Here is a 25,945-nt window from a genome sequence, read left to right as displayed (position 1 = left end):
ACCGAGAAAAGGAATTCAACTTTCATAACTCACGACGCAGTTTTCTTCTTCAACCATGTAAATTATTCATAACTACTATTTGCACCCTAAGAAGTTTTATATCATCAACAGAGGCCCAATAGAATATAGTTCAATTGTCAAACCGGCCCATTTACATACACAAATCCTCGCGCGCATTCAATCTCAAAATCTCAAAATGCAAAAAAAGGAAAACATAAAGGCGCAGTTATTGGCGCTTAAAACCAAAAATCCCAAATAAAATTTTCCCTCCTTTCATTTCATTTCACATCATATATATTCTTCAATATTTTATCATTCCTTTCAATTCGCACAACATTTTGAACGAAACTTGTAATCGAGAAATTAGGGTTTTATCACTCACAAAAAATCTCACGAAAATGACGAAGGGTACGAAAAGGGTTGACGCTGTTGATTCCGCTACAGTTCTCGTTCGTGCCAAAGATGGCAGTGCCTTCGCCAAATGGTTTGTTCCTCATTCCCTTTCTCTTTCAATCGTTTTCATTTTTTCTGCAGAATTTTCAACTAATATATATGATCTTTTATGTTGTTGAAATTTTCAGTGATGAGTGTAAGAAGAATGTTCCTGTCGCACTCATTAGCATGCATGATTGCAGCCTTGAAGCCAAAATCAAAATGAATCTTGGTAATTGTTGTTATTCAGAACTCTGTTATTGGTTTGATTTGAAATTAGGTTTAATTTGAAGTCAAAATCAGTGGTTATTTTTTGCTAAGATGTTTTGATTTTGTTTGTTTGTTTAGATTCTCATGTTGTAGAGCAAGCTGCTGCTGATGCCAAGAAACCTGAGAGGTAGATTTTTAACCTAATTTGTTTGTATGAAGATTTGAGTTTGGTTGAATTGGGTTCTAATTAGGGTTTGTTTTGGTTTTGATTTTTTTTTGAAAATTTGTAGGAAGAAGCCTAGTACTAAAGAACCAGCTGCAAAAAGGGCTAAGGGTGGAAAAGATAAGAAAGAGAAGAAGGTTAAGGATCCCAACATGCCCAAACGTCCTGCTACTGCTTTCTTTGTTTTTATGTAAGGATTTGTGGTGTTTATGCTGTTTGTGGTGTTTTGTTCTGTTTTTTTAGGGTTTATGTTGATTGTTTTTATTTGATGCAGGGATGATTTTAGAAAAACTTTCAAGGAAGCTAATCCTGATTCAAAGGATGTTAAGAGGGTAATGAAATTACTTGAATTGTGTGTTTGTAGTGTCTGGTTAAGGATTGATTATTGATTGAACTGGTTTTTCATGGACACAATAGGTTGCTAAGGAAGGGGGTGAGAAGTGGAAGTCTTTGACTGATGAAGTAAGTTAATGTAAAATGTTAAGTTTTGGGTAAAGTGTTGCTGTGCTTTGATTATTCCTTGTTGTGATGTTGATCAAACGCTGTGATGCTTGTTGATGATTTAGGAGAAGAAGCCTTATTTGGATAGAGTTGCTGAGCTCAAGGCAGAATATGAGAAGGCTATGGAAGCCTATAATGCTGGTGAAAAAGAAGTATGTTACCTCTGAGTTTTTCAGTTTGTTTTATAATATGATCTTGTTTGGTCAGTATCTTTTCTTAAGCTGTGATGTTTTTTCAGGATCAAGAGGGATCTGATAAGTCTGATAAGGAAGCCCCTGCTGCAGGAGAGGTTGAAGAGTTAACTGATGAAGAGTAGTAGTAGATTTATGCTCATCATACCTGAATACAATGTTGAAAAAGCCATTTGACCTAGTTTAAATTTGTAAATTTTGGAATGTTTTTGGATTTAAATTTAGATGTTGATTTAATTAGAAGTTCCAGTGCAACATCTTATGTACTGTTATCTTGGAATATTATCAATGCTATGCTAGTTACTTTGTTTCTATGGTTACTGCGTTGCCTTTTATTTTTCTTCCCCTGTGATCAGGCATTTTGATTCCATATGTTTTCAAATGATTATCTAAATAAACACTTAGGTAAACCAAGGCCCACAAGTTCTAGTGGTTGGTTTGCTGCATTATTTGACTGCCCACAAAATATAGAAACATAAATAGAAACAAAAGTTGGACTATCTTTTACTTCAAATCTAAAGTATGATGTAAAAATGAATACATGGTTTATTCAAAACAATATTGAATTGGAAATTGAACTAAACAATAAGCATTGTGCTGCTCAACCTGGAATTGAAAGATTTAAATAAAGTTGGAGCCTATTCTATCTTGTGTAATAATGGTCATAAGGCATGAAAATGTCTATGATAATTTAGTCAGCATCTTGCTGACCTATTGTCCCTTATATCTTTCCCTTGCATGGCTGCAAAGGTTTGCCACATAAGCACAAATTATGGGCATAAGCAGCTTGTGGAAAGATGTTGAAAGGTCTAGTTTGTGGAATTTCTCCACACAACCTGTTTGCTCTGAAACTTGCATGCCTGAGATTAGTGATCTGTGATAAGCTACCTGGGATTTGTCCTGTTATTCCATTAATAGATACATCAAGCCATTGTAGGTTCTGCAACTGACCTATACTTGAAGGGATGTTTCCCATTATGTGATTTCTTGAAATGTCGAATCTCACAAGTTCTATCAAATTTGAAATAGAAACTGGGATTGAACCTGAGAGATTGTTGCTTCCCAAGTTTAACAACTTCAAACTTGACCCTTCTATGAATTCTGGAATGTGACCGGAGATGAAATTGTTCGAGACATCAATTACCTCCAAAGAGCTGCTTGTCATGTTATTTATGAATGTTGACAGTGAACCGATCAAAAGATTTGAATGCAAATCTATTGAAGACAACCCAGATGGCAATTTGATCTTAGAAATGTCAAATCTCAACTGGTTGCTTGAGAGTTTGACATCTTGCAAACTGGACATATTTGTGAAGAAGTCTGAGACACCATCAATCAGATAGTTATCTGATAGGTCTATCGAGCTCAAAGAGTCGGGTCTGACGAAATGCGGAAGATCTCCCTTCAATTTACACCCGGCTAAGTGTACGTCTCTAAGTTGCTTGCTTCTGATCCAATCGGGAACACTACCAAGGCTGAGCTTATTATAAGACAGGTCTATGGACAAAAGGGAAGGAATACCTTTGATAGGAATCGCCGGTAAGGGATCCGAGAGACCATTTCTCGACACATTAAGGTACCAAAGTTTCTGCAATTTCGATATGGAAAGTGGAAAATGTCCTGTTAGCTGATTGCCACTAAGTTGAAGACTTGTCAGTGATTTCAGGTTTCCTATTTGATCTGGAATGTTTCCTGTGAGCTTGTTATAGCTCATAGACAAGTCTAAAAGATTCACAAGGCTGAACAACGAAACCGGAATTCTCCCTGTTAGTAGGTTATAAGACAGGTCTAGATTAGTCAAGTTTCGAAACTCCCCAACAAAATCAGGGATAGGCCCTGATAACAAATTGTAACTAAGGTCAAGATAATTCAAATTTCTAAGGCTTTTGAAACCGAGCGGAATAGAACCGGACAGAAAATTTCTCGCAACATTCACTTGAACAAGGTTTTTCAGATTCCCTATTGTTGGAGGGATCTGTCCTTTCAAATGGTTACCACTCAATGAAAGTGTTTCAAGCAAAGACAAAGAACCTAAGCTTGGAGGAATGCACCCTCCAAGTGAATTATCTTCAAGAACAAGATGTTTAAGGTTAGTCAAATTCGAGAAGCTAGAAGGAATTGGTCCTGTAATATGCTTCATCCCACTTATCATCATTACCTCTAAGAATTTCAAATTACCAAGTGCTGGAGAAAGAGTTCCCTTCATAAAACTACCGCTATCTCTAGCATCAGGACTTTGTATCTGCAACATGTTAACTCTACCTGTGGATGCATCACATTGAACTCCTTCCCAACCTCCGTCGCAGCAGTCGCGGCTTATCCACGACGATAAAGTATCTGTTGTGTCCTTCAGAATTCCTGCTTTAAAGGTGAGAAGAGAAGCTCTATCTTGTTCTGAACAAATTGGAGGTTTTGGTGAAGAAGCACTTTCTGAGAAGAAGAAGTTGCTGAGTAATGAAAATATCAGAACAAGGTTTAAAACCCATGTGAAAAACTGCATTTTGAGAAGTGGGTCTTGATCAAAATAAGTTTTTTTTTTTTCCTTCTGTGAAGTTGGGATCTGACAAGAGAAAGTTTGAGTTAGTAAAAGAACATAAAGAAAGTAAATAATAAATTTAGTATAAGAAAAAGTGTAGGAAAAGTACCAATCCGACATTGATTTATTCTAAGGTAAGATATGATGATGATGAAGTTGTGTGTTGTCTGAAAATTATGATTCTGTTGGAAATTTTCTGCATGCAAGATAGTGATATGTGCAGTCTCTTATTTATAGTTAGAAAGGAAAGAAAGAAAAAAAACAAAGGATGTAAGAAAATGGATTAGTTTAAAGAAGTTCACATGGTAAAATTGAGACCGTTTGATGAATCACGAGGATCTTTGGTAATTCGAACGTTGGAGCGCACTAGATTCAAAAAATGTCAAGTGTTTTATAAAATTTAGGTTCTGTCTGTTATTTATACTGTCCACATGTTCCTTGTTTAGGAGTAAGAAAATGAATAGTAGTACTGTTTGGCTTGTAGAATCTTTACTTCAAGTTTTTTCCATTCACTTATTTATTATGCAATATTATAAAAGGGCAACATTTTAATTATTAAAAAGAACAAAATGTTAAAATTATCAATTTTTTGACATTTGATAGGTTAATTCAATGGTAATCACTTATCTTATAATATAAAGATAATGAGTTAAAGAGTGAAGGAGGTAACTCAAGTTATATTTGTTAGTTAAATTAAGTAAATATAAACAGTTGATTTAGAGTTTAATTTCAGACGATAATATTTATTTATATTTATATATTATTTTAAATAAATGATTGATATTTACAAATAAATAATTAAAAAAAATTCAAACGTCTAATAATCATATTTGGTCATAAAGTGTTCGATTATGTTATTTTAATTAATAAAATATATTAATATTTTTACTAGCTAGTTAACTTCATATTACTATATATTATAATATTTGAATTTATGTTTTTTTAAGTTTATATTAATAAAGTTTTTTTTTTGTTGTTGAAGAAATTAGTAGTATCAATTTTTGTAAGATAAAAGTCAAAAATAGAAGTAATTGAGAAATATCTTCAAAGGCAAGAAGAGAAAAACAAGTAAAAGGTAAAAACCAAGTCAAGTGGAATGCCCCATGCTAAACCCATGTTTGGTAGGTTTCCACTTTTACTTTGTATGGACTATATATATATATATATATATATATATATATATATATATATATATATATATATATATATATATATATATATATATATATATATATATATATATATATATATATATATATATATATATATATATATATATATTTTCATAAGTTATTGTAAATACTACATTTAAGAATGGGAAATAAGTTATTTGACAATTATAAAAGGGTTAAATAAATGAGAAAATGGGATATGCACTGACAGTAAAATATTTTTACACTGTCAACCAATCACAACCATGTATCTAATTAAAACACAATTTTAATTTTAAAAAATTAATATGACATGGCAAATGTAAGGGTTTTGATTGATTGTATGTGTAAAATTGGTTTACACTGTCAGTGCACTACCTTTAAACTCTAAATAAATTTTCATTTTATTTTCTATTTTCAAAGACAATTATAAGAAAAATTAAAATAATAATAAATATTTCCTTTTATTTGACAATTATAAATTTGTCCTTTTATATAAATATTTAAAAGAATAAATGAAGTGATACTTTTTTTTAACTATTAATAAATTGGAAAATATTTATTTGTCAATACGAAAAGGAAAAACATATACTTTTAAAACAAACTCAAGAATTATTTATATTATATTGTCTAGTCATTTTCAACAGTAAATAAAATAGCATAAAAACAATTCACTGTTTGTTTTTCTTAAAGCATGATGAATATCAACTTTGCCTCCTTAGTAAGTATGCTTAACTTGCTAATTACTTCCTTTAAACCAGTACAAATTTTGTTTGCTTATATCATTTAAGAATAATTAAAAATGGGGTCCCCTTTATTCTTACTTGCCCATTTAATCTGGAATTTGTCATGTATTGATTACTCTTATTTTATTTTGGGCAAAAGTTCTATGCTTAATCTTGGTTAACATTTTTCTCCAAAATCTCTAAAATATGTAAAGAATTACATGTTTTATAATTGCAAATAAAAACCATACATATTTCGCATATAAGAAGACAAAACATCAGAGCCGATCCAATTAATTCAGAGATTTAATTCTAATTTAGAAAATAGGTCTAAAACAATAAGAATTTATACCAAATTAAAGAAACCGTTATACAATCATAAATTTTGAAAACAAATTATAATTTTACACCTATTTTTTAAAAAGAGGTGTAAAATAGATTTTGAAAACAAACTATGGTTTTACACCTATTTATTTAAAAAGGTGTAATATGTATTGCTTTAGTAATTAAAAAACTTAAATGCCCCAGAATTTGGGCCCAATGCTATAACACATGTTACACTTGCTAATGTTCGACCCTGCAAAAGAGAGAAATCAACACCACAATCTCTAAGATTTATGACATCACTATAAGAATTTATTTCATGATGACTATGAATTTACTTCATGGTTATATACATAGCTTCTCAACTCATTAATAAAATACTCAACTCAAATTTTTCTTTGCTATCTTTTTTACACATTCTTATCTCTCTCAATATATTCTTTAAAATTCCATTTCACCCCATCAAATTGGTATATCGAGAAAGATCGATCCAAGGTATTCTAGTGCTTGTAAGTGAATTCAATCATGATGGGTTATGGCAACTTTCTAGCACACCTACCGATTCTTGATGGAAATAATTGGGACAAATGGGTGACTCAAATAAAGGTGATTTTTCATACACAAGATGTTTGTGATATGGTGAAAACTGGTTTGGAAACTTTTCTTTAGGATGTAAGTGTAGCAAAAAGGAAAGTATATAAAGAAGACAAGAAAAGATGTTTGCAATGATCTCTTCCTCATTCATCAAATTGTGGATTCAAAGATGTTTGGAAAATATCTGGTGAAACTAGTTCCAAGATGCATGAAATAAGTTGGAAAGATATTTTTGGTGGTAAAGACAAAGTTAAGAAGGTGAGGTTGCATTCATTAAAAAGGAAACTCAAGCTATTGTAGATAAATAATGATGAGAAAATAGATGACTACATCTAAAGATTACTAACCCTTACAGATCAAATGAAGCAGTATGGTGAATCTCTTAGTGAATTGAAAATCATTGATAAAATCTTGAGAAACTTTCCTCCTTTGTTTGATCGTATAATGGTGACCATCAAAGAGACAATGAACTTGGATAACATGAAGATTGGAGATTTACAAAACACTCTTGAAGCTCATGAAATGAAGGTAGCTGAAAGATAAACTGAAAAACAAGATGAACAAGCACTCCTAGCCAAATTCAAGAAAATAGAGGCAAGCAAGGAAAAATGTAAGAAGAACAAGGGAAATAATTAATACAAAGAAAGATAAAAGGTTGATGACAAGCCTGAAACAACAGAAATGGTGGAGGGCCCGTCAAGAACCAAATCAAGAAGAGGATATTTGACAAAATAAATATACAATGCTACAATTGTGAGTAGATGAGACATTATGCACAAGAGTGTAAGTTAGGTAAAGAAAAGAAGTCTGAGCATGGTGAATAAGAGGCCAAGGTAACTTTAGAAAATTATAGCTCATACTCAGATCCAATTATGCTTATGGCTGCAATTGATATTGAGGTATCAAAATACCAAATTTGGTATCTTGATATTGGTTGCAACAATCACGTGATAGGAAATAAAGAATGGATGGTTTATTTTGATCAAGAAAGAAGACCAATATTAAATTGGTTGATAACAAATCTATCCTAGCAGAAGGTATGGGACATATGGCCATAAAAAGGAAATATGTGAAAGCATCAATGATCAAGGATATGTTATTTGTCTCAGATATGCAATGTAACCTATTAAGTGTGTGACATCTAGTGCATAAGGGATATTCAATGTTCATGGAGAATTAATATGTAAAGTTGTTTAATTCAAAGAAGAGGCTTATCACGATGTTTTAGTTGCGAAGAAACACGACTTTCAACGTATGCATTCAAAATTTAGATGTAAAGTGTTTTTATTTTTTGCAACATCACATGAACAAAAAGCTGAGTTATGGAATAAGAGGTATGGTCATTTTAACTAGAAAAACCTAATTCAACTTAATTCCAAAGGGATGGCGCTAGGAGTCCCTGAGGTACATACCTCTATAAGCTCATGTACTATATGCTTGGTAGGGAAGCAACTTAGACTAGCTTTCAAGTCTTGTTTGTCTATGAGGGCCAAGGAAGTGCTAGGTGTAATTCACTTAGAAATTTATGGATCATTATAAGAACTCAATCATGTTGGAAGCAAATACTTCATCGCATTTGTGGATGAACTTTCTAGGATGTTATGGTTATTTCTGATCAAGGCCAAAAGTGAAGCATTGGATGTTTTCAAAAAATTCAAAGTGATGGTGGAAAGACAATGTGGCAAGTTGGTGAAGATATTGAGAGCTGATGGAAAGACAAATGTGTTTCCAACACAGTTACCTATCCCCACAAGGCAGTAAGCTTCGAAGTTCTTGACCGTACCAATAAAAACAGCAGAGAAAACAATAAAAGAGCTAAACAAGTTTTGGCAACCAACAACCAGCGGAACAATATCCGCAATAGGGGTGGCAATAAAATCCATTAAGGGAATATCCATCCAATCCGTCCAATATTTTATCCATCCAATCCATCCATTAAACAAAAAATTGTTTAATGGATTGGATCCAATCCATCCATTTAATTATATGGATGGATTCAATCCATCCATCTCATTTAATAAATCCAATGGATCATATTTTATTTTTTAAAACTATTTTTGCAACAATTTTTATTTCAATTTAAAATCTCACTATTTTTTCCTTTTTCTTAAAAAGTTTATTTTAAATATATCTCTCACACACTTTCTCCTCTCTTAAATATTTGATTAATCAATTTATTTTATACATTTGATTTTATAAAAGTCTGTAACTTAAAAAAAAGACATGAATATCTAATTAGATATTATTGAATGAGAGAATAAATTTGTCCTACAATGATAACAGTGTTTCTTTCATTTTTTTTCATATGTGATGAAATATTTTAAATCTATATATAGCACAAAACAATATATGTAGAGAGAGATTTGTAATAGCTAATTTACTGAGATGATGGAAAAGCAACTCAAATTCATTACCACCGCAATATATTTATAATTATAAGTTTCGATTTTTTTTTTAATGTTTAAGTTAAATAAGAAACTCATTTTTATGTTTTCGGTTTTGAATCAATTCATTTGTTTTCTGATACATTATTTTAATGAATTTAAACTTTGATAGCCAATAAATTAGACGCGAATGCACTATTTTATCATTACGAGAAATTAAAAAATTATTTAAAAAAAATTATTCTACTGAAGTTAAAAAAAAGTTTTTGTAAAATTTAAAATATAAAATTATTAAAACAATTAATTAAAACTAAATTAATGTTTTGGATGGATGGATATCCATCCATTAAAAAATGTTAATGGATGGATTGGATGGATTTTATTCCTCAATGGATGGATTGGATTGGATATTTTTGGGGAAACTTTGATGGATTGTTAATGGATTAATGGATTGTTTTGATCCATCCATTAATAATCCAATCCATATCCATCCAATCCATCCATTTTGCCACCCCTAATCCGCAACAATCAAGGGCATTCGAATGGAACACCACCTTCGTAAGGCCTAAGTCTCCTGCAAGTTAATTGTGCAAGTAACTGCTCATTTAGGCTATATATTATGTAGCTTATCAACTTATTAATAAATTAATCAACTTAAAAATTGCTCTTTGCTCTCTTTTTGACATATTTATCTCTCTTTCACTCTCTTTTAAAAAATTCTATTTTCTCGAAAATATTCAACATTCAATGATTGAAGTGGTAAGAGAATGTTTACTCCAATATTGCTAATCTAAAACTTAGAACAAGAATGTGTTAAAAGGCATCACAATAAAATTATGGCCCTTAATGATTCCGATTATCAATGAATTTATGATGAAAAGACTTTGAAGTAGCATGTGATAGATTTCTACCACCTACTTTACTCAATTATTATATTTTTTTTACTATTTTGTAGTCTCGTACTATTCAGAATTAACCGCATGACCGATCATGTGTAAGTGCAGGAAGTGCTACAACAATGAGTTTCAAATTTTGGGAGGCTCTTTGAAATGTCCAATTATTTTTATAGATATTTTTTGAAATAAATAAAATGTTATAATAAAAACTCAATAAATAAATAAAATATTGTGATAAAAACTTAATATATATAAAAATTGAGATAGATTAAAACTAAAAAATAATTATAATTTAATATTGATTAATACATGATTGTATTTTTTATGTGTCTTTGTTGATTATCATAATTATATTTATTCTTAAAATTGGACTTATTTTTAAAATTAAAATGAAGTCTCCGCAATTAATTCACTTTCCTGATTGAAAACTAAAATTTTGTTGTTTCTAACCTAGCCGTCACTTTCTTCTTTTTCCTTCCTCTCTCTCAAAGAGGGGGTGATTTAGGATCAATTTTGATCCAAAATTACCCCTCCAAATCGTTTTTGTTTATCTATTACTTAAATAAGTGATTTTCACACCTTTTCTTTTTGTCTTTTTTGTGATTTCGTGGGTCATCGTTTGTTTTGATTTCCCATATTTCTGTGGTGTATTTTGTTTTCTCGTCTTTGTGCGAGTATTTTGTTTTTCCGTTTTTGTGCGGTGTTCATTTGTTTCAGGTTGAAAGATTAGTTTCGATTTAGTGCAGATTCAATCAATGACTTTGGTGCCGTCAATGCTACAGATCCGGAAGCATGAATATTTCGGACATCTCAATACAGTCAATACATTAATATTTGTAGGCATATGCAATTTGCCGTTTTATGCTATTAACATGGATGATGTGGATTTGTTCGCAGATTCATCCTTTTTGTTTTTGGCGATTTTGAATTTGTATTGCAACAATGTACTCTATCGATTTAAATGAATGAATATCATTTATTTTCTGTCAAAAAAATGAAGTCTCGCATTAATTGGATCTGCCCTAATTAAGAAACTGTCAAGACAACTGATTGTTTAGTATGCGAAATTATAAGTTTTTAGTTAAATGATTTTTTTTCATTCTGTTTAAATCATTGGGTTCTTTAAAAATCAATGGGTTACAAACTTACGATGAGAAATTCTATTGATAATTTTGTTCCTACTTATTTTGCTAATCCTAACAAAATCAACCAAGTTGTATTTTTTGTTTATCAAAATAAAAGAAAAAGCGTTTATCATTGGGATTTGATCTTTTCATAAAGAATTCAACCTTATGGTCCTTTATATAAACAATTGTGTACTACCTCAAACAACTCACATTGTCGGCTAAAAGAAGTATAACTCACATTGTCAAAATTGATCAATTTATAAAAAAAGAAATCAACAATTCATAGTTTTGAAAACTCAATAAACAAACACCCATTAAAACAAAAAGCTCTAAGCCTCTCTTTCCGTTGGTATAGTAAAACTTTTGAGTAAATTTTGCTAATTTTCCGACAAATTTGAATATTTTCATAGTGATTGAATTATAGTACTTGATTCTGTATTATTTTTTAAAGAATATTTAAGATGAATCATTCAAGTAAGTGTCCACAATTTATATTTAAAATTGTCACAAGGATACAGATCCTTAAATGATTATAGTGATTGGTGCTGAATTTAGTAGAAAGAATAACAGTTTGATCTCCGCAATTGTGATCGAAAGAAGATGTAACCACTTGATGGCAGAAGTGATCCCGTAAAATCCGTGTAATTTGATGCTAGATCTAACCCGTGAAAAGACACTAAATTATGAAGGTCATAAATAATAACTTTTTAATGAAATTGAGAAATTTATTTTAGATGAAAATTCTACTATTAAAAGTCAATCTAAACTCTTGACCTACATTTAATTAAAAGTCAAATTGTGTAGTAAAATAAGGACCCAATATGTGATAAAGAAGAAAAAGTTTATTAATGTGAGGGATTTGGGTCCCAAGTGAGAAGAAGTTGTAGTGGTGGGGGGCAAGTATTTGAAATTGAAAAGAAAAGTCTTGAACTTATTTCGGTTAATGAATGCTTAAAGATAAAAAAAGAAGGTTAATGAATGCTCAATCACAGGATTAATTTGTTTTATTACCGGTCTAATCATATATCATAATCTTAAACAATCATTTTCAAGCATTGTGCGAGTTGGCTCGTTGGTCAATGAGAGAGTGGTGTTTGGTGAATGAATAGTGAATTCATGGGCCATATATACAGTGGTGGGTCAAGCCAAGGTTGGAATAGAAGACGGTCCAATACGTGTATTTGAAAAAAATCCATCATATTTTGAATAAAATACCGTTTGGAGATGTATCCTTGTATGTTATTTGGATGTATCCGAAGATACGTATCCGAATTATTCTATGTATACAATTGTTTTGTCATTATTCACTAAATTTAATATTTTTTTGGCATATGTTTTAGGTTATTTAAGTTCAACATAACTTAAGTCATTTTAACTTATGAATTAGAAGGAAAACACATATATTAATTGATTCAAACATAATAATCAATTATGAAAAAATTTAGTATTTAATTATGAAAAAAGTCATACAATAAATTGTTCTAAAAATATAAAATGATACAATCAAACAAAAATCTACTAGGTATGTCTAACACACATTGCTTTCTCCACCGCCTATACTGCGAGATATTTTGTGCCTCGACAATCATGCCTTCCACAAGGGTCGATTGGGGAGTTCCATCCTCAAAAAAAGTCCTGCCTCTATACCTGATCTCCCCATCTCCACAATGTATTGCCAGACCGCCGATATGTCCTTAGTGTGGTCATCCATAGTCTTAAGTACCTCTTGATTAGCTGGTCTAGGTGGTCTTTCAAGAGCGTCTGGTGTCATGATAAGGTGTGACACCCTATAGAACCATGTCATGTACCCGTCATCATAAGCCCACCGAAAAGGAGCTGACACACTATGATACTCTTCTAGTACCAAGTGAATCTCGAAATACTCTAGTATCACATTAAGATCTCAATGACAAACATGGGAGAGGCGGATTCTGAGGGTTGTCTCAGAATAATATACAAATAGCCAAACTGGCGCATCACTCACTCGAGCATATAAGGATACATAAGAGATGATCCAAATGCCAGTCATCCGGAGTATAAGGAAATGACATCCAGTAAATGCGTCTCGCGGTGACCCTTGAATGGGCGAAGCATATGTCATATGGTTTATAGAAAGGTGGAAAGATAACGTCTCGAAATGCCACCTCTTTACAAAAGCCGTTTACATACCATGGTTTATGGTCATGTACACACCATAACAAAAACCGACAAGACTAGAATATCGATAACATCAATGAATCAAGCAGGAGTGGGCAATTCCAACTCAAATATCTTCCTACCGTGGTTTACCGATTTCAAAGACGCTCATGTAAAAAAACATCACCATAAACATCGATTTAATTAGTTGAAAATTTATGTATTGCAAAGGATAATAAATATACATCTCCTTCCCAAACATGTCTAGCAACATGATCTGCATAGAGATGAAGTAAAGAGGTGACAAAATAAGCCTCATGGATAACTTTCTAAAGGGGCATCGATAATAGGTTTCTCTTGAGCTTACGAGGCTTCAGGTTCTAGTGCATCATCTGAGGACTCATGGCTCCGGGAAGTAGATGCTTGAGAAAGGTGGCTACAAGAATATGAACTAGATGGTTGAGAACCTCGACATTGTGAACCATCAAACGAGTTATCATTGACTAGTGACCTCGTTGGTTGCGACCCTCTCACATTGTATAGACATGGTTTGGGACACACAATCGAGTCTAATTTTTCCAGGGTTATTTTCAGTCATTACACTTGCATTATAAACAGACATATGGAAAAAAACATGTCAGTACAAATTCACAAAAATCCACAAAATCAACCAAATTTTAGCCTGAGACAAATTCAGAGATACATCTCCTAAAATAGCACTGAGAAAATCCGGAGATGCATCTCTGGACAAAGTTTTGATTCTCATCCATGGCGGAAATGTCATTGTTGTCCTAACCCTCCAAACAAATGTCAATGCATTTCTTTATATGCTACCTATTTCATTTCCAATACTATCTAATCTACCTTAACCAACTAATGTGGCTTAAACAACTAACTATAAATCAAAACATAAAAAGAGAAAGAATTTTGAATAACTTACCAAATCAAATGGATGAGAAAGAAAAGCTTGTACGTATGAGATGCTCGAAAGAAGTAGAAAGAACTCTAACAGTAGAAGCTTTAATGAATGAATGAGAACTTGAATGGATGTGAGTGCTCAATTTTTTTTGAGAACTTTTTAGAAAATGGAAAAGGAGGAAGGGGGAAGGGTCTAACGCGAGGATATGAATCAAAAGCGTCTAGAGATGCATCTGTGGACCACCCACTACTTTTTTAATAAATAATGTTTACGGAGATGCATCTTCATACTTATCTTTTATGTATACAGAGATGCATCTTCAATTTATTTTTTTGCATAATAGGGTGCCTCATCAATTTGCTTTGAGGAATGACTTAAAAAAGTTGCGTATGGAAATGCATCTCCAGACGCTACCGACAGTTGGGACTTTTCAAGGTGGTGAGAGAACACATATAAGGGTGGAAAATAAATTTCTAAAGGGAGTTACTTTTCCCACTCTTAGGGGTGTTCCCCCACCACCGTGAAAAGTCAGAACTGCCTTTAGCATCCAGATATATATCTCCTGACGGACCTTTTTTACACACTCCTCAACGCAAATTGATAAGACACCTATTTTGTTAAAATTTAATTCGAAGATGTTTTTCCTAAATATTCTGGAGACGCATCTTTGTAAACTTCTTTTGTTTCACTTTTTCATAATTATTTAATGAGTTTCTATACGAGACATAATAACAATTGATTACATATTTTAAAAATATATATAAAACACTAAAATTAATTAACATTAACAAGAACACCAAACTATGTCTCGATTTCCCCAACATTGTTAATCCTTCCTCATCCAAATCGTTCCATCCTTAGAACTTTGTTCATTCTTAAAATTCCCATAACCATAACCATGTCGATGAGCACGATCATGGCCATGGCCATGCCAATCACCACCATTGCGATTATTCTCATAGATTGAGATTGACCAAAACCACCATCGTTCACTTTTTTGAACTTCCTATTCTGTTTTTCATTCCCAGAGTTCACAAATAAAATTCTAAATTCCATGATCTCAACCTATTATTAAAGGTTAGGAACATGAACAATTAAAAAGGTTAGGGGAGAATTTTTTTTAGAAGTGCATCTTCGGACATATTTATTTAAAGCAAAATAGGGGTGTATCACTTTTTTTTTTTGAATAAAACACACTTAACGACTTTCATTAATCAAAAGATGTTCAATACAAAGAGGAGTCGAACTCAATAAACTACGTCGAGCCCAAGAATTGGCCGCCCTTGCAAGGGAATGAGCAACCGAATTCGCTTGACGTTTGACAAACTTTACCTCAAAGTTTTTGAAGGACCTCAATAAACTACAAATATAATCAATAATAAGACAAAACTCAGAGTTACCCTTTTTATTTGAGTGGACAGCTTGTGTAACAATTTGGGAATCACTTTCAAAAATTACGAACTCCAAATTCGAGGATATAGCCCCAAGGATGGCCTCTTTAAGGGCCAAGGCTTCAGCTTCAAAGACGAGTAGAGTTCCTGGGTCCCATGCTGTACCTGCATAGATAAAGTTGCCAAAGTGATTACGCACACACCACCCCCTATTAGTAGTGCCGTTGTTATTATTGAAAGCCGCATCAACATTACATTTAAGCCAACCCACGGGAGGTGGACTCCACTCAAGAACATGATTGGAACTAGCATTTCCAGCCATTCTCTCTTGGGCTTGGAACCACTCATTCCAAACGTAATTCGATTTTAAACCCAAAGCTGACGCTTCTTCTTGTTCATTATGCCAAACATAGTCATTCCTGTTTTTCCAAATACCATCTAACATGACTGCGAATCTACCTGCAACTTCCCGGCTTTCCTTCGAGCAGATATCAAAGATAAGAGATTTAATATCTTGAAAGGAATGTAATCGGGAATCGATAAGATGAGACAAACCTGCTGTCCTCCAACACTGATTAGTAACAATACAAGTCAGAAAAAGATGCCATTCATCCTCAGATGTACTATCACAAAACTGACAGGCTGACGGGCACATCACAAAACGTTTCCTGAGTCGCTCTCGAGTAGGAAGGCAATCTCTACAAATTCGCCAAAGAAGGTGTTTGGCTCTAGGAGGTGCTTTGATCTTCCAAATACTTCCCCAATTCTCTGCTCCCCCCCACCTCACCTCCTCTTACCGCGTTACGCCACAAATTATAACCCGTTCTCACACTATAGACACCATCCTTCTCATCCTTCCAAATCATTTTGTCTTCTGCAACTTCTTCAGTCAAAGGGACTGACAGAATTTTCTCCATATCTGACGCATCAAAAAGGTCTCTAATGATATCAACATCCCATTGTTTAACATTTACCTGCATAAGATTATTGACAGACAAATGGTACACCTCCTGTTTTTGCGGTCCTCCCAATTTACCATCACTACTACCACGAAACCACGGTTCCTGCATAATATTTATCTGACTACCATCACCAATACACCACCTGCATCCTAGAGTTAGAACCTCACGGGATTTCCAGATACTTCTCCAGACAAAACTCGGATTATAACCAAGGGAAGAATCAAGAAAAGAATTATTGGGAAAGTACCTTGCTTTGAAAATTCTAGAAACGAGGGTGTCTGGTTTCGAAAGTAAGGACCAACCTTGTTTAGCAACCATAGCCATGTTAAAAGCTTTGAAGTCTCGAAAGCCTATACCGCCTTCTTCCTTAGGACACGCTAACCTATCCCACGCCATCCAACGAATTCCACCACCTTCCTTCCCACCTCCCCACCAAAAAGCATTCAACATCCTTTCAATATCCTATATAACAGCCTCTGAAATGATAGGGGTGTATCACTTACAAGCCTTTGTTTGTGTGATTTTAGAAAATGTAAACTACATATATTCAAATAAACTACATATAAAAGTGGAAAATATAGTTAGTAGATATGGACGAATATCCAATTGCAAGAATATCAATTCAAATCTATGACATTTAATTTATTTAATTTAAAAGATAAACTACTTTTTAAAAAAAAAAAACTTGATATCACACCTTGTGGCAAACTAATCTATGAAGACCAATGCTACTATTCACTAACGAGAATCTATTTAAAGGCAGAGCAAAACTCATATAGACTTACTCCAAAAAAAAATATGTTTGTATGCAGAATATTTGAATCCAAAGCAATAAAGAATTACACCCCCAAGCGTCAAACTTTCGGCAACAGATCAACCTTTTCAATTAGCTTTAGAAGTAGACTGAATATAGAAACTAATTTAATTAAAATTTAATTAATTCTCAAAACATAAAACTTAAATAATAATAAATTTAATCAATCTTTCTCGCTTAATAATATGAATTTAATGGAAATACATCGACAGTGTAAAACAGTTTTACACTGCCAGTGTTTTTAAAGATTGTAATGTACTGACCGTGTAAAATATTTTACAATGACAATGCGCTACCTTTAAGCTCTAATAATATTAATTAAATGAAACACATTAATTAACCGAGTCAATATAATTTTTTTCAACAATTAAATAGATTTTTTTTTAAATGATCACTTTATAAATATAAATATAAATAAACGCGACTTGACAATTCATATTTATTTATTTAAATTAATAAATATTAGTTCACCTCCCACACATCTATCTATAAAATTATTATCAAATTTTGTTTAAAAGAATCTATATTATATTAAAACAATGGGTTTATCTTCATTATCCCTATCCATAAGGGCACTAGTTTTTCGGTTTGATTGAGACACTTAAAATTTCATTATCCACTTTGATGTTATATAAATAAAATAAAATAACAATTATGTTTTCTCTTCAGTACTGAACATTATTCTTTTAATGTTAAATTAACCTTTTAGTAAAAAAAAATGTTAAATTAACCTAGACACCATTGGTTCATTGAACTCTATATTGTTTTTACTAATACTATTTACTGCTTTTTTTAGTTGAAATTACAACTATTTTGTATTTTGGTCTTTAGAAAAATATTCTTTGCGTGACCACTGGCATAAAACTGGGTCAAAATCCTGCCGACTTACTATTCCTGCTTTTAAATGGCAAAGTTTGAAATCAAAGTCATAATTTCCAAGTTAATAGTAATAATTTATATCCACTTGTGTGATGAGAGTGGCAAAAAGGCAGTGTGCTTTAATAAACAAGTTCTGGTGGATATGTGAACTGTGTCTCTGCTGTATTCTCTGCTTATCCCTTTCTGCTTCATGTTGGACAATGACCTTTTTATTAATAAACTATCATTGTTTGCGCAAAGTGTTGGAAATTATGCTAGAATTCACCAAACAGAAAGTAAATTAAGAAAAACAATTAATTGAAATTAATAGGAATGAAATAAATTACTATTGTTGTGAATTTTGTTGTTGTAAGTTCCATCTTACTATAATAATAGAATAAAATATATTATTATAATCTTATAATATCTCTCAAATATTATAAATATCTTATAATATCTCTTAGACTATTATAAATATATAACTTATAATATCTTTTAGACTATTATAAATATATCTTATAATATATATTTTTAGAATATTATAAACATCTTATAATATTTTTTTATATTAATTTATATGATCTCCAAATTAATATAAAATATTTTAACATTAATGAATGAATCAATGAACCGAACCGACTGAACCCGATACCGTAAATCACTCGAACCAGATTACTTTTCGGCTTTCTGAATTCTTGACAATCTCAAAATATATTTTCTTTCTCTTCGTCAACAAAAGTTTTAAGGCATATTCCAACAATTATAATAAATGATAAATATATGGTATTTTTTTCTAAATTTGACAAAGGTCTAAGAAATTTATTGATGTGAGATTAATTTCAAGAACAAAATATAATAAGTTTTTTTCTTGATAAGAAACTCCTAAGGGTAGAAAAGACGAAAGAAACAAAAACACAATGAAATTGGTTATAAATTGTTATTCTTTATTTTCTCTTTGAAAGAAGATTATAAGTGTTACAGAATAACAAATAACTTCGCTCACCCTAATTAGAATTTGCAGTATGCAATGATGAGAGACTAATATGTTATTTATAAGGAAACTAGCACACTAAACTAATGAACCTTTTCACATAAACCCATCACACAAGTAACTTAAACAATTGGACTTAACAAATAGACCCAATTCGATATGTTAACAATCCTAGCATACTTCGACTTCGACTGCAGCATGTGAACAGACTTCAACGACATGCTAAGATCCTGTCAAATTGTCGAACCAAGAAGCTAACTTTCGACCATACTAGAGTTCGATCTAATATCTCACAAATCTCCACCTTGGAACATACTCTATAATATCAATGAAACAAACTAGCTTTCTTCATGCAGCTTTATCAACTATATATAGTGGAAAAACTTGCAACTTGACAATGTCTTGGTGATCATATCAGCAACATTGTGATCTGTCGAAATCTTCAGCACTTGGACTTCTCCACGCTCGATTACTCCTCTGAAGAAATGCCGCCTCACATCGACGTGCTTAGTTCGCTCATGGTACGCTGAATTATTCAACATGTGTATTGGACTTTGACAATCACATTTAACAGTGATAACTCGACCTTGAAGTTTAAGCTCTTTAAAAAAACCTTCAAGCTAAGATGCTTCTTTCACAACTTCATTGAGGATAATATATTTCACTTCAGTGGTTGATAACGCAACAATCTTCTGAATTGTCTCTTTCCAACTGATTGTTGTGCCAAACATAGTGAACACATATCCTGAAATTCATACAACCAGGATAATCAGAGCCGACATACCCTTCGATTACTGATTTACTATCTTCACCACATGCTCCACCATAAATTAGGACTCTATTAAGAGACCTATTTATGTACCTTAGAATCCACTTCAATGCTAGCCAGTGAGCCTTTCCAAGATTCTCCATGTACCTGCTTACAAGACTTAATGCATATGCTATGTCGGGTCTAGTACAAACTATATGCATATGCCTTTCCAGTGAGCCTTGAACTGGGGTTTTGTTGGTGTCACAACAGGCTTTGAATTTGACATACCAAATTTATCGAGAATCTTCTTCAGGTATGTCTCTTGAGATAAGCATAATCTCGACTGCTTTCTATATCTTTAGATGTCAATCCCAAGAATCCTGGATGCAGCTCCCAGATCCTTCATGTCGAACTCCTTATTGAATTTAGCCTTCACCTTAATTATATCCTCAACATTGTTGCTTGCTATGAGAATATCATCCACATAAAGCAACAAAACAACAAATGAATTTCCAGTCATAATCTGAAGTAAACACATTGGTCGAACTGACTTTTAATCAAACCTATGTGTGCCATGAACTTGTCGAATCTCCTATTCCACTGTCGAGGAGATTGTTTCAGTCCATATAAAGATCTATTAAGCTTTACACACATAATCTTCATTTCCCTTTCTGCATACCATTCATGTTGCCTCATTATAATTGTTTCATTTAGATCACCATACAAGAAAGCAGTCTTCACATCCATCTGTTCAAGTTCTAGGTCGAACTTCGCCACCATAACTAATAACATTCTGATGGATCTATGCTTTACAACAGGTGAGAACACATCATTGAAGTCGACACCTTCTTTCTGAGTGAACCCCCTTGCTACCAATCTTGCCTTGTATCTTTTCGACATTACCCATTCAATTCCTTCCTTGATCTTGAAAATCCACTTACAGCTAACTAACCTAGCCCTTTGAGGTTTCTCGATCAGCTCCCAATTGTTATTATCATGAAGAGATTTCATCTCATCATTCATGGATTTCATCTATTCAGTCTTATTTTGACTCCTCATAACTTCTTTATAGTCTTCAGGTTCTTCATCTAGAACCTCACTTGTAGATATTAAGGTATAAGTTATGAGATTTGCATACCTAAGTCTCTGAGGTGGCTTGAAGACTTTTATCGGTCTATCTCTTGCCAACAGGTAGTCATTTACAGTTTCCTCAACTTCCTCAATATCTTTAACATCTTGTGCTTCTTCTTTGACTTCATATGGGATACGCAATTCAGCATCGACATGCTCCACCTCAACAAGAATTTTTCCATATTCCACCTCTTCAGATATTTCTACGCTTTGACCAACGTCATCAATTTCCTTGAAAGTCATTTCAGCTTCATTGAAAACTACATCTCGAATTGTGATACACCTCATGTGATTTGGCTCTAGGCACCATAGCCCATACGCTTTGACTCCTTCAGAATACCCCATGAACATGCATCTCAGAGCTCTAGGTTCAACCTTGTCTTTCCTAATGTGAGCATAGGCTACGCAACCAAATGCTCTAAGTTTGTCGAGATCTAGTGGATGTACCGCCAAAACTTCTTCAGGTGTTTTCATATCTAACACAGTCGAAGGACATATGTTTATTAGATATGTTACTGTCGAAATAGCCTCTGCCTAAAACATCTTCTTTAACCCAACACTAGTCATCATGCATCTAACTCTTTCCAAAATGGTCCGATTAAACCTTTCAGCCAAACCATTTTGTTGGGGAGTATCTGCAGTAGTTATGTGCCTTCCAATACCAGAGGCTGCACAAAAACTGTCGAACGCCTCATTACAAAATTCAAGACCATTGTCGGTTCTCAACCTCTTGACCTTTCTGCCAGTCTGATTTTTGACTAGAGTCTTCCAACTTTTAAAATTCTCAAAAGTTTCATCCACAGTCTTCTGGATGAATACCCATAACTTTCAAGAATAATCATCAACTATGGATAGAAAATACCTTGCTCCTGAATGTGATGGACACCTTGCAGTCCCCTATAGATCATCATGGATGTAGTTAATGGATCCATGAGTTTTTTGTCTGTCTTTATTGAACTTCACTTTGCAAGATTTTCCTAGTACTGTTGGCTGAAGATTTCGTTTGGAAAGAGTATCCTTTGAAGAGTTACAATTCGAAGGAAGATGGATACTGATGGCCATGTTTCGAGAATGTTGGTTTGAGTTGGAGTAAAAGATGGTTAGACTTGGAGCTAATTCGAAGAGGATTATCTTTAAAAGACTTAAACGTTTTTGCGAAATACGTAAAGTACTGAGGCTGAACGTGTCTTCGTGGCATTCTCGATTCTGGTCACGTTGCCACGCGTCGAAAGAGGATTCAGGCGGGATTATTTGAATTTCAAAGTAGTTTGTGTAACCGCACAAAGACAGATGGCATCCCAGGGATTCTTGTGGGCAACATGGCATTAGATTAGTATAGGACCGTTAGGGTCGAAATTAGTATAAATAAGGGTCTTAATGTTAGGATTCCGTGTGTTCATTTTGTACAAATCACTCACAAATCACTCAAGTATCAAGGGTTTAGAGAACGAGTTCGCTGAGAAATGTACGTATGACACCAACATCAATTTAAATACATTTGTATTTTCCTTTATTCAAGTATCTTTTCATTATTACTGCTTTCATTTACTTTCCGTTATTTATATTCCTGCATTTCTTTCATTGCGTCCAAACTTTCATTTCGAAGCACTTTACATTCCTGCATTTTACATTACTGCATGTTATATTTCTGCACTTTAATTTTTCTGCAATTTACATGCTTTTATTTATGTTTCTTCGAAAGTTATATTAACTTGTATAACCAGTATTGTTTCAAGTGAATATTCATAAGATCGAATCACAAAACAAGTTTTCTCCAAGTCAGAACAGGCAAGCATGAATCGAATCATTTCAAAAGACATTTGTTTGACTATGTCCTAGGATCAATCTAGTCGATCCTGCGAGTAACCAAAGTATATTTTATAGTTTGGAGGACTAGCGATTGTTTACCGGAAATCACCGTAAACAAGTACACAGGGTTCACAAAACTTTAGCTTTTCGACTTTGTATCCACCAAGCAGATTTTCCCCCCAATTCGACTAGACCACTTTCGCTGACATGGCTCAATCTCATATGCCAAATTTCTGTTTTCGATAAAGGTTTCGTGTAATATCTGCAGAACCACTTACAGCTTCAGCCTCAAGGTTATACAAGTCTTGTTTCTTCATGCCTCTTAATACTTCCTTCGACACCTTCATGACTCTTATGACACTTTTCTCTCCTTGAAAAACATATCCTTTCTTGTCGAATTCACCAAGAGAAATCAATTTTCTCTTTAAATCAGGAACATAACTGACTTCAGTCAATAACTTCATTGTTTCCTAGCAATACGCAGATCCAACACTTGTAATCTTGCAAGCTTTGTTGTTTCCCAGCAATATAGATCCATCATCTTGATCACATAGTTCCGCGAACAAGTCTTTTTGTGGAGTCATGTGCCAAGTGCAACCTGAATCCATAATCCACTCTTTACTTAAGTCGCTGCTTGAAACCACAAGAACATCAGATGATTCGAAATCGTCTTGAACAATGGTTGTGTTGCCATTATTCTTCCCTCAATGACCTTTCAAGGAACTTTAAGACATTAATTGTAAACATTAGCAAAAACAACATAAAACATAACATCATTCTTTCATTAGTAATGGAAAAGCTTACAAAAGGATTCAACGATCCAAAATTACAAAACAAACGAAAAGCTAAAAACTAGGAGGAAACACTTCGGACGAAGATCCAACTCCTTTCTGCAGCTTCCTGTGGAGCTTCTCCAATTCATCTTCATAAAAGGCCTTTAAATGAGTCTTCTCGACCATCAGCTTATCAGCAACTTCCTTCCATGCGACTGAATCTTCATGACTACCAGAGGAAAATAAATCCTCTTGCTGTCTCTTTCGCTTTTCACCATGTTGTTGAAGTAGCTCTTCTTGATGACGGATCTGATCATCCTTTTCCATCAACCAACCATCTTGGATATCAAGAATTTCATCCTTTTCTTTCAAATGTATCTTCAACTCTTTATTCTCCATTTCCGAAGCATGAAACTTCTTCTCCCAAGCATCTCTTTCCATTCTCATCTTAGCCATGAGCTCTAGATGCTCCTCACTACTTTCAATAGGAGTAGTGAAAGATAATTGTGGAGTAATGAGTAGAGAAGGCTCTTCGAGTAAATAAGGCATCTGAAAGGTGTGAGCTCTAGCTTGAACCCAAATAGTATAGTCTTTGAGAGCAACACATTGTTTCTTTCCTAAATGTCTCTTCCTATCATTATGGTGCCAAGCACGCACAAACCGATTTCTCATATCCGAATTTCCATCCTGATTAAGATAGAAGATTCCTGATACAAGAATACTAGCGGGTCGCTCCTTCATGGGGTAACAAAATTGACGCCTTGCAAGAATGGGGTTGTAGGTAATTCCTCCTTGTATACCAAGAAGAGGTACATTAGGGAATTCTCCACAACTATCAATAATCTCACCAATGTCAAAAGCGGGATTGTACCAATGGATATTCCCATTAGTAAGAGGCATGATCTTCTGAGACCATGAGAGACCATCAGGATTGCTCAAGAAATTCTTAGCCTGAGGTAAGTGCGAAATAAACCACTTATAGAGCAAAGGAGCGCAACAGTTGATAAGTCCACCTTTCTTATCAGTCCTATAGTGAATGGAATGATAAGTATCCCCAAGCAAAGTAGGCACGGGATTCCCAATCATGAAAATCCGAATAGCATTAACATCAACAAAGTTGTCAATGTTGGGAAAGAGTATCAAACCATAGATGAGTAAGGCCAAAAATGTCTCAAAAGCAATCATACTTCCTTTACTAGCCAACATAGAAGCCTTTCCAATCAAGAACTTAGAAGTCAACCCCCCAAATTCCTCCTTTTTTGGTCATATTTGCTTTCACATCTGATATCTTCAACTAAAGAAGCTCTGCTATCTCATCAACCTGAGGTTCTTTCTCCAAACCACTAAACGGTATATCATTCGTAACTGGCAAACCAATCCAATAAGAATACTCCTCCAAAGTGGGCATAAGCTGATAATCCGGAAAGGTAAAACAAGGATAAAGAGGGTCATAAAACTGCACAAGAGTCTCAAGAATCCCCTTTTCCACTTTGGTCTTCAAGATAGAGATCAATTTTCCATAACGGTTTTTGAAGTTGTCAAGATTAGGAACCAAAGTTGCTAGCTCTTTCAATTCCTTTGCACTTGAATTCTTGAAAGTGTACTTCTTGATGCTTCTCTTTTGATCCATAGTACCTGTGATGTTTACAAACAAAGTCTCTAAGTTCCTTGAAAACCATTTGTGAAGAACATTTTTTATGAATGCATGAATGCATGGTTTATGCATCAACCACAATCAAGAGCACACAAGATCACATCAAATCACACAAAGTCACACAGTCCAGGTTCAAAGGTTCGACGTCACGAGCATGAAGCCATGGGTCTACCCATCCCACAAGGTGTGTTATAAGGAATTTTGTACCTGCCAATCGGGTTCTACAAAGGTTCCCAGAGTTTTCAATCTTCTATCGGATATTACCGGCACGCACAATTGCTCAAGGGCGCCAATAATACGCCTAAAAAGACCTCGTCTGAGCGTAGTATCGCATGACAACAAACTCAAATTGGTACTTGATCTTGTTTCTGCACTACATCCTAAAAAGGCTTAGATTGGTTAAAAGGTTCTAGGCCATTCAGCTTCTACGGACACTCACTATTGAAAGTAATAGCGTTATCA

General features: G+C 33.6%; 3 protein-coding genes across 3 annotated transcripts; 1 reads left to right on the top strand and 2 right to left on the bottom strand.

Annotated features, from left to right (window-relative positions):
• The first annotated feature begins 280 nt into the window (after window positions 1–280).
• Window positions 281–1,873, top strand: LOC131649155 (high mobility group B protein 7-like). The gene is made up of 8 exons (XM_058918903.1): window positions 281–484; window positions 582–664; window positions 781–829; window positions 933–1,055; window positions 1,140–1,197; window positions 1,283–1,327; window positions 1,432–1,518; window positions 1,605–1,873. Exons 1-8 carry the CDS (start codon window positions 399–401, stop codon window positions 1,680–1,682), a joined length of 609 nt encoding a protein of 202 aa, XP_058774886.1. The 5' UTR covers window positions 281–398; the 3' UTR covers window positions 1,683–1,873.
• A 32-nt stretch (window positions 1,874–1,905) lies between these two features.
• Window positions 1,906–4,419, bottom strand: LOC131649154 (LRR receptor-like serine/threonine-protein kinase FLS2). Its single transcript, XM_058918902.1, has 2 exons — window positions 4,203–4,419; window positions 1,906–4,117 (listed from the first exon to the last, which is right to left on the bottom strand). Exon 2 carries the CDS (start codon window positions 4,055–4,057, stop codon window positions 2,279–2,281), a length of 1,779 nt encoding a protein of 592 aa, XP_058774885.1. The 5' UTR covers window positions 4,058–4,117; window positions 4,203–4,419; the 3' UTR covers window positions 1,906–2,278.
• An 11,127-nt stretch (window positions 4,420–15,546) lies between these two features.
• LOC131648560 (uncharacterized) lies at window positions 15,547–17,152 on the bottom strand. The gene is made up of 2 exons (XM_058918311.1): window positions 16,538–17,152; window positions 15,547–16,311 (listed from the first exon to the last, which is right to left on the bottom strand). The coding sequence occupies exons 1-2, from the start codon at window positions 17,150–17,152 to the stop codon at window positions 15,547–15,549; spliced, it is 1,380 nt and encodes a 459-aa protein (XP_058774294.1).
• Between the last annotated feature and the right edge of the window lie 8,793 nt (window positions 17,153–25,945).

Source organism: Vicia villosa, linkage group LG2 (genome assembly GCF_029867415.1).
Source record: "Vicia villosa cultivar HV-30 ecotype Madison, WI linkage group LG2, Vvil1.0, whole genome shotgun sequence".
NCBI lineage: Eukaryota > Viridiplantae > Streptophyta > Magnoliopsida > Fabales > Fabaceae > Vicia > Vicia villosa.
This window is presented reverse-complemented; position numbering and strand designations above follow the sequence as displayed.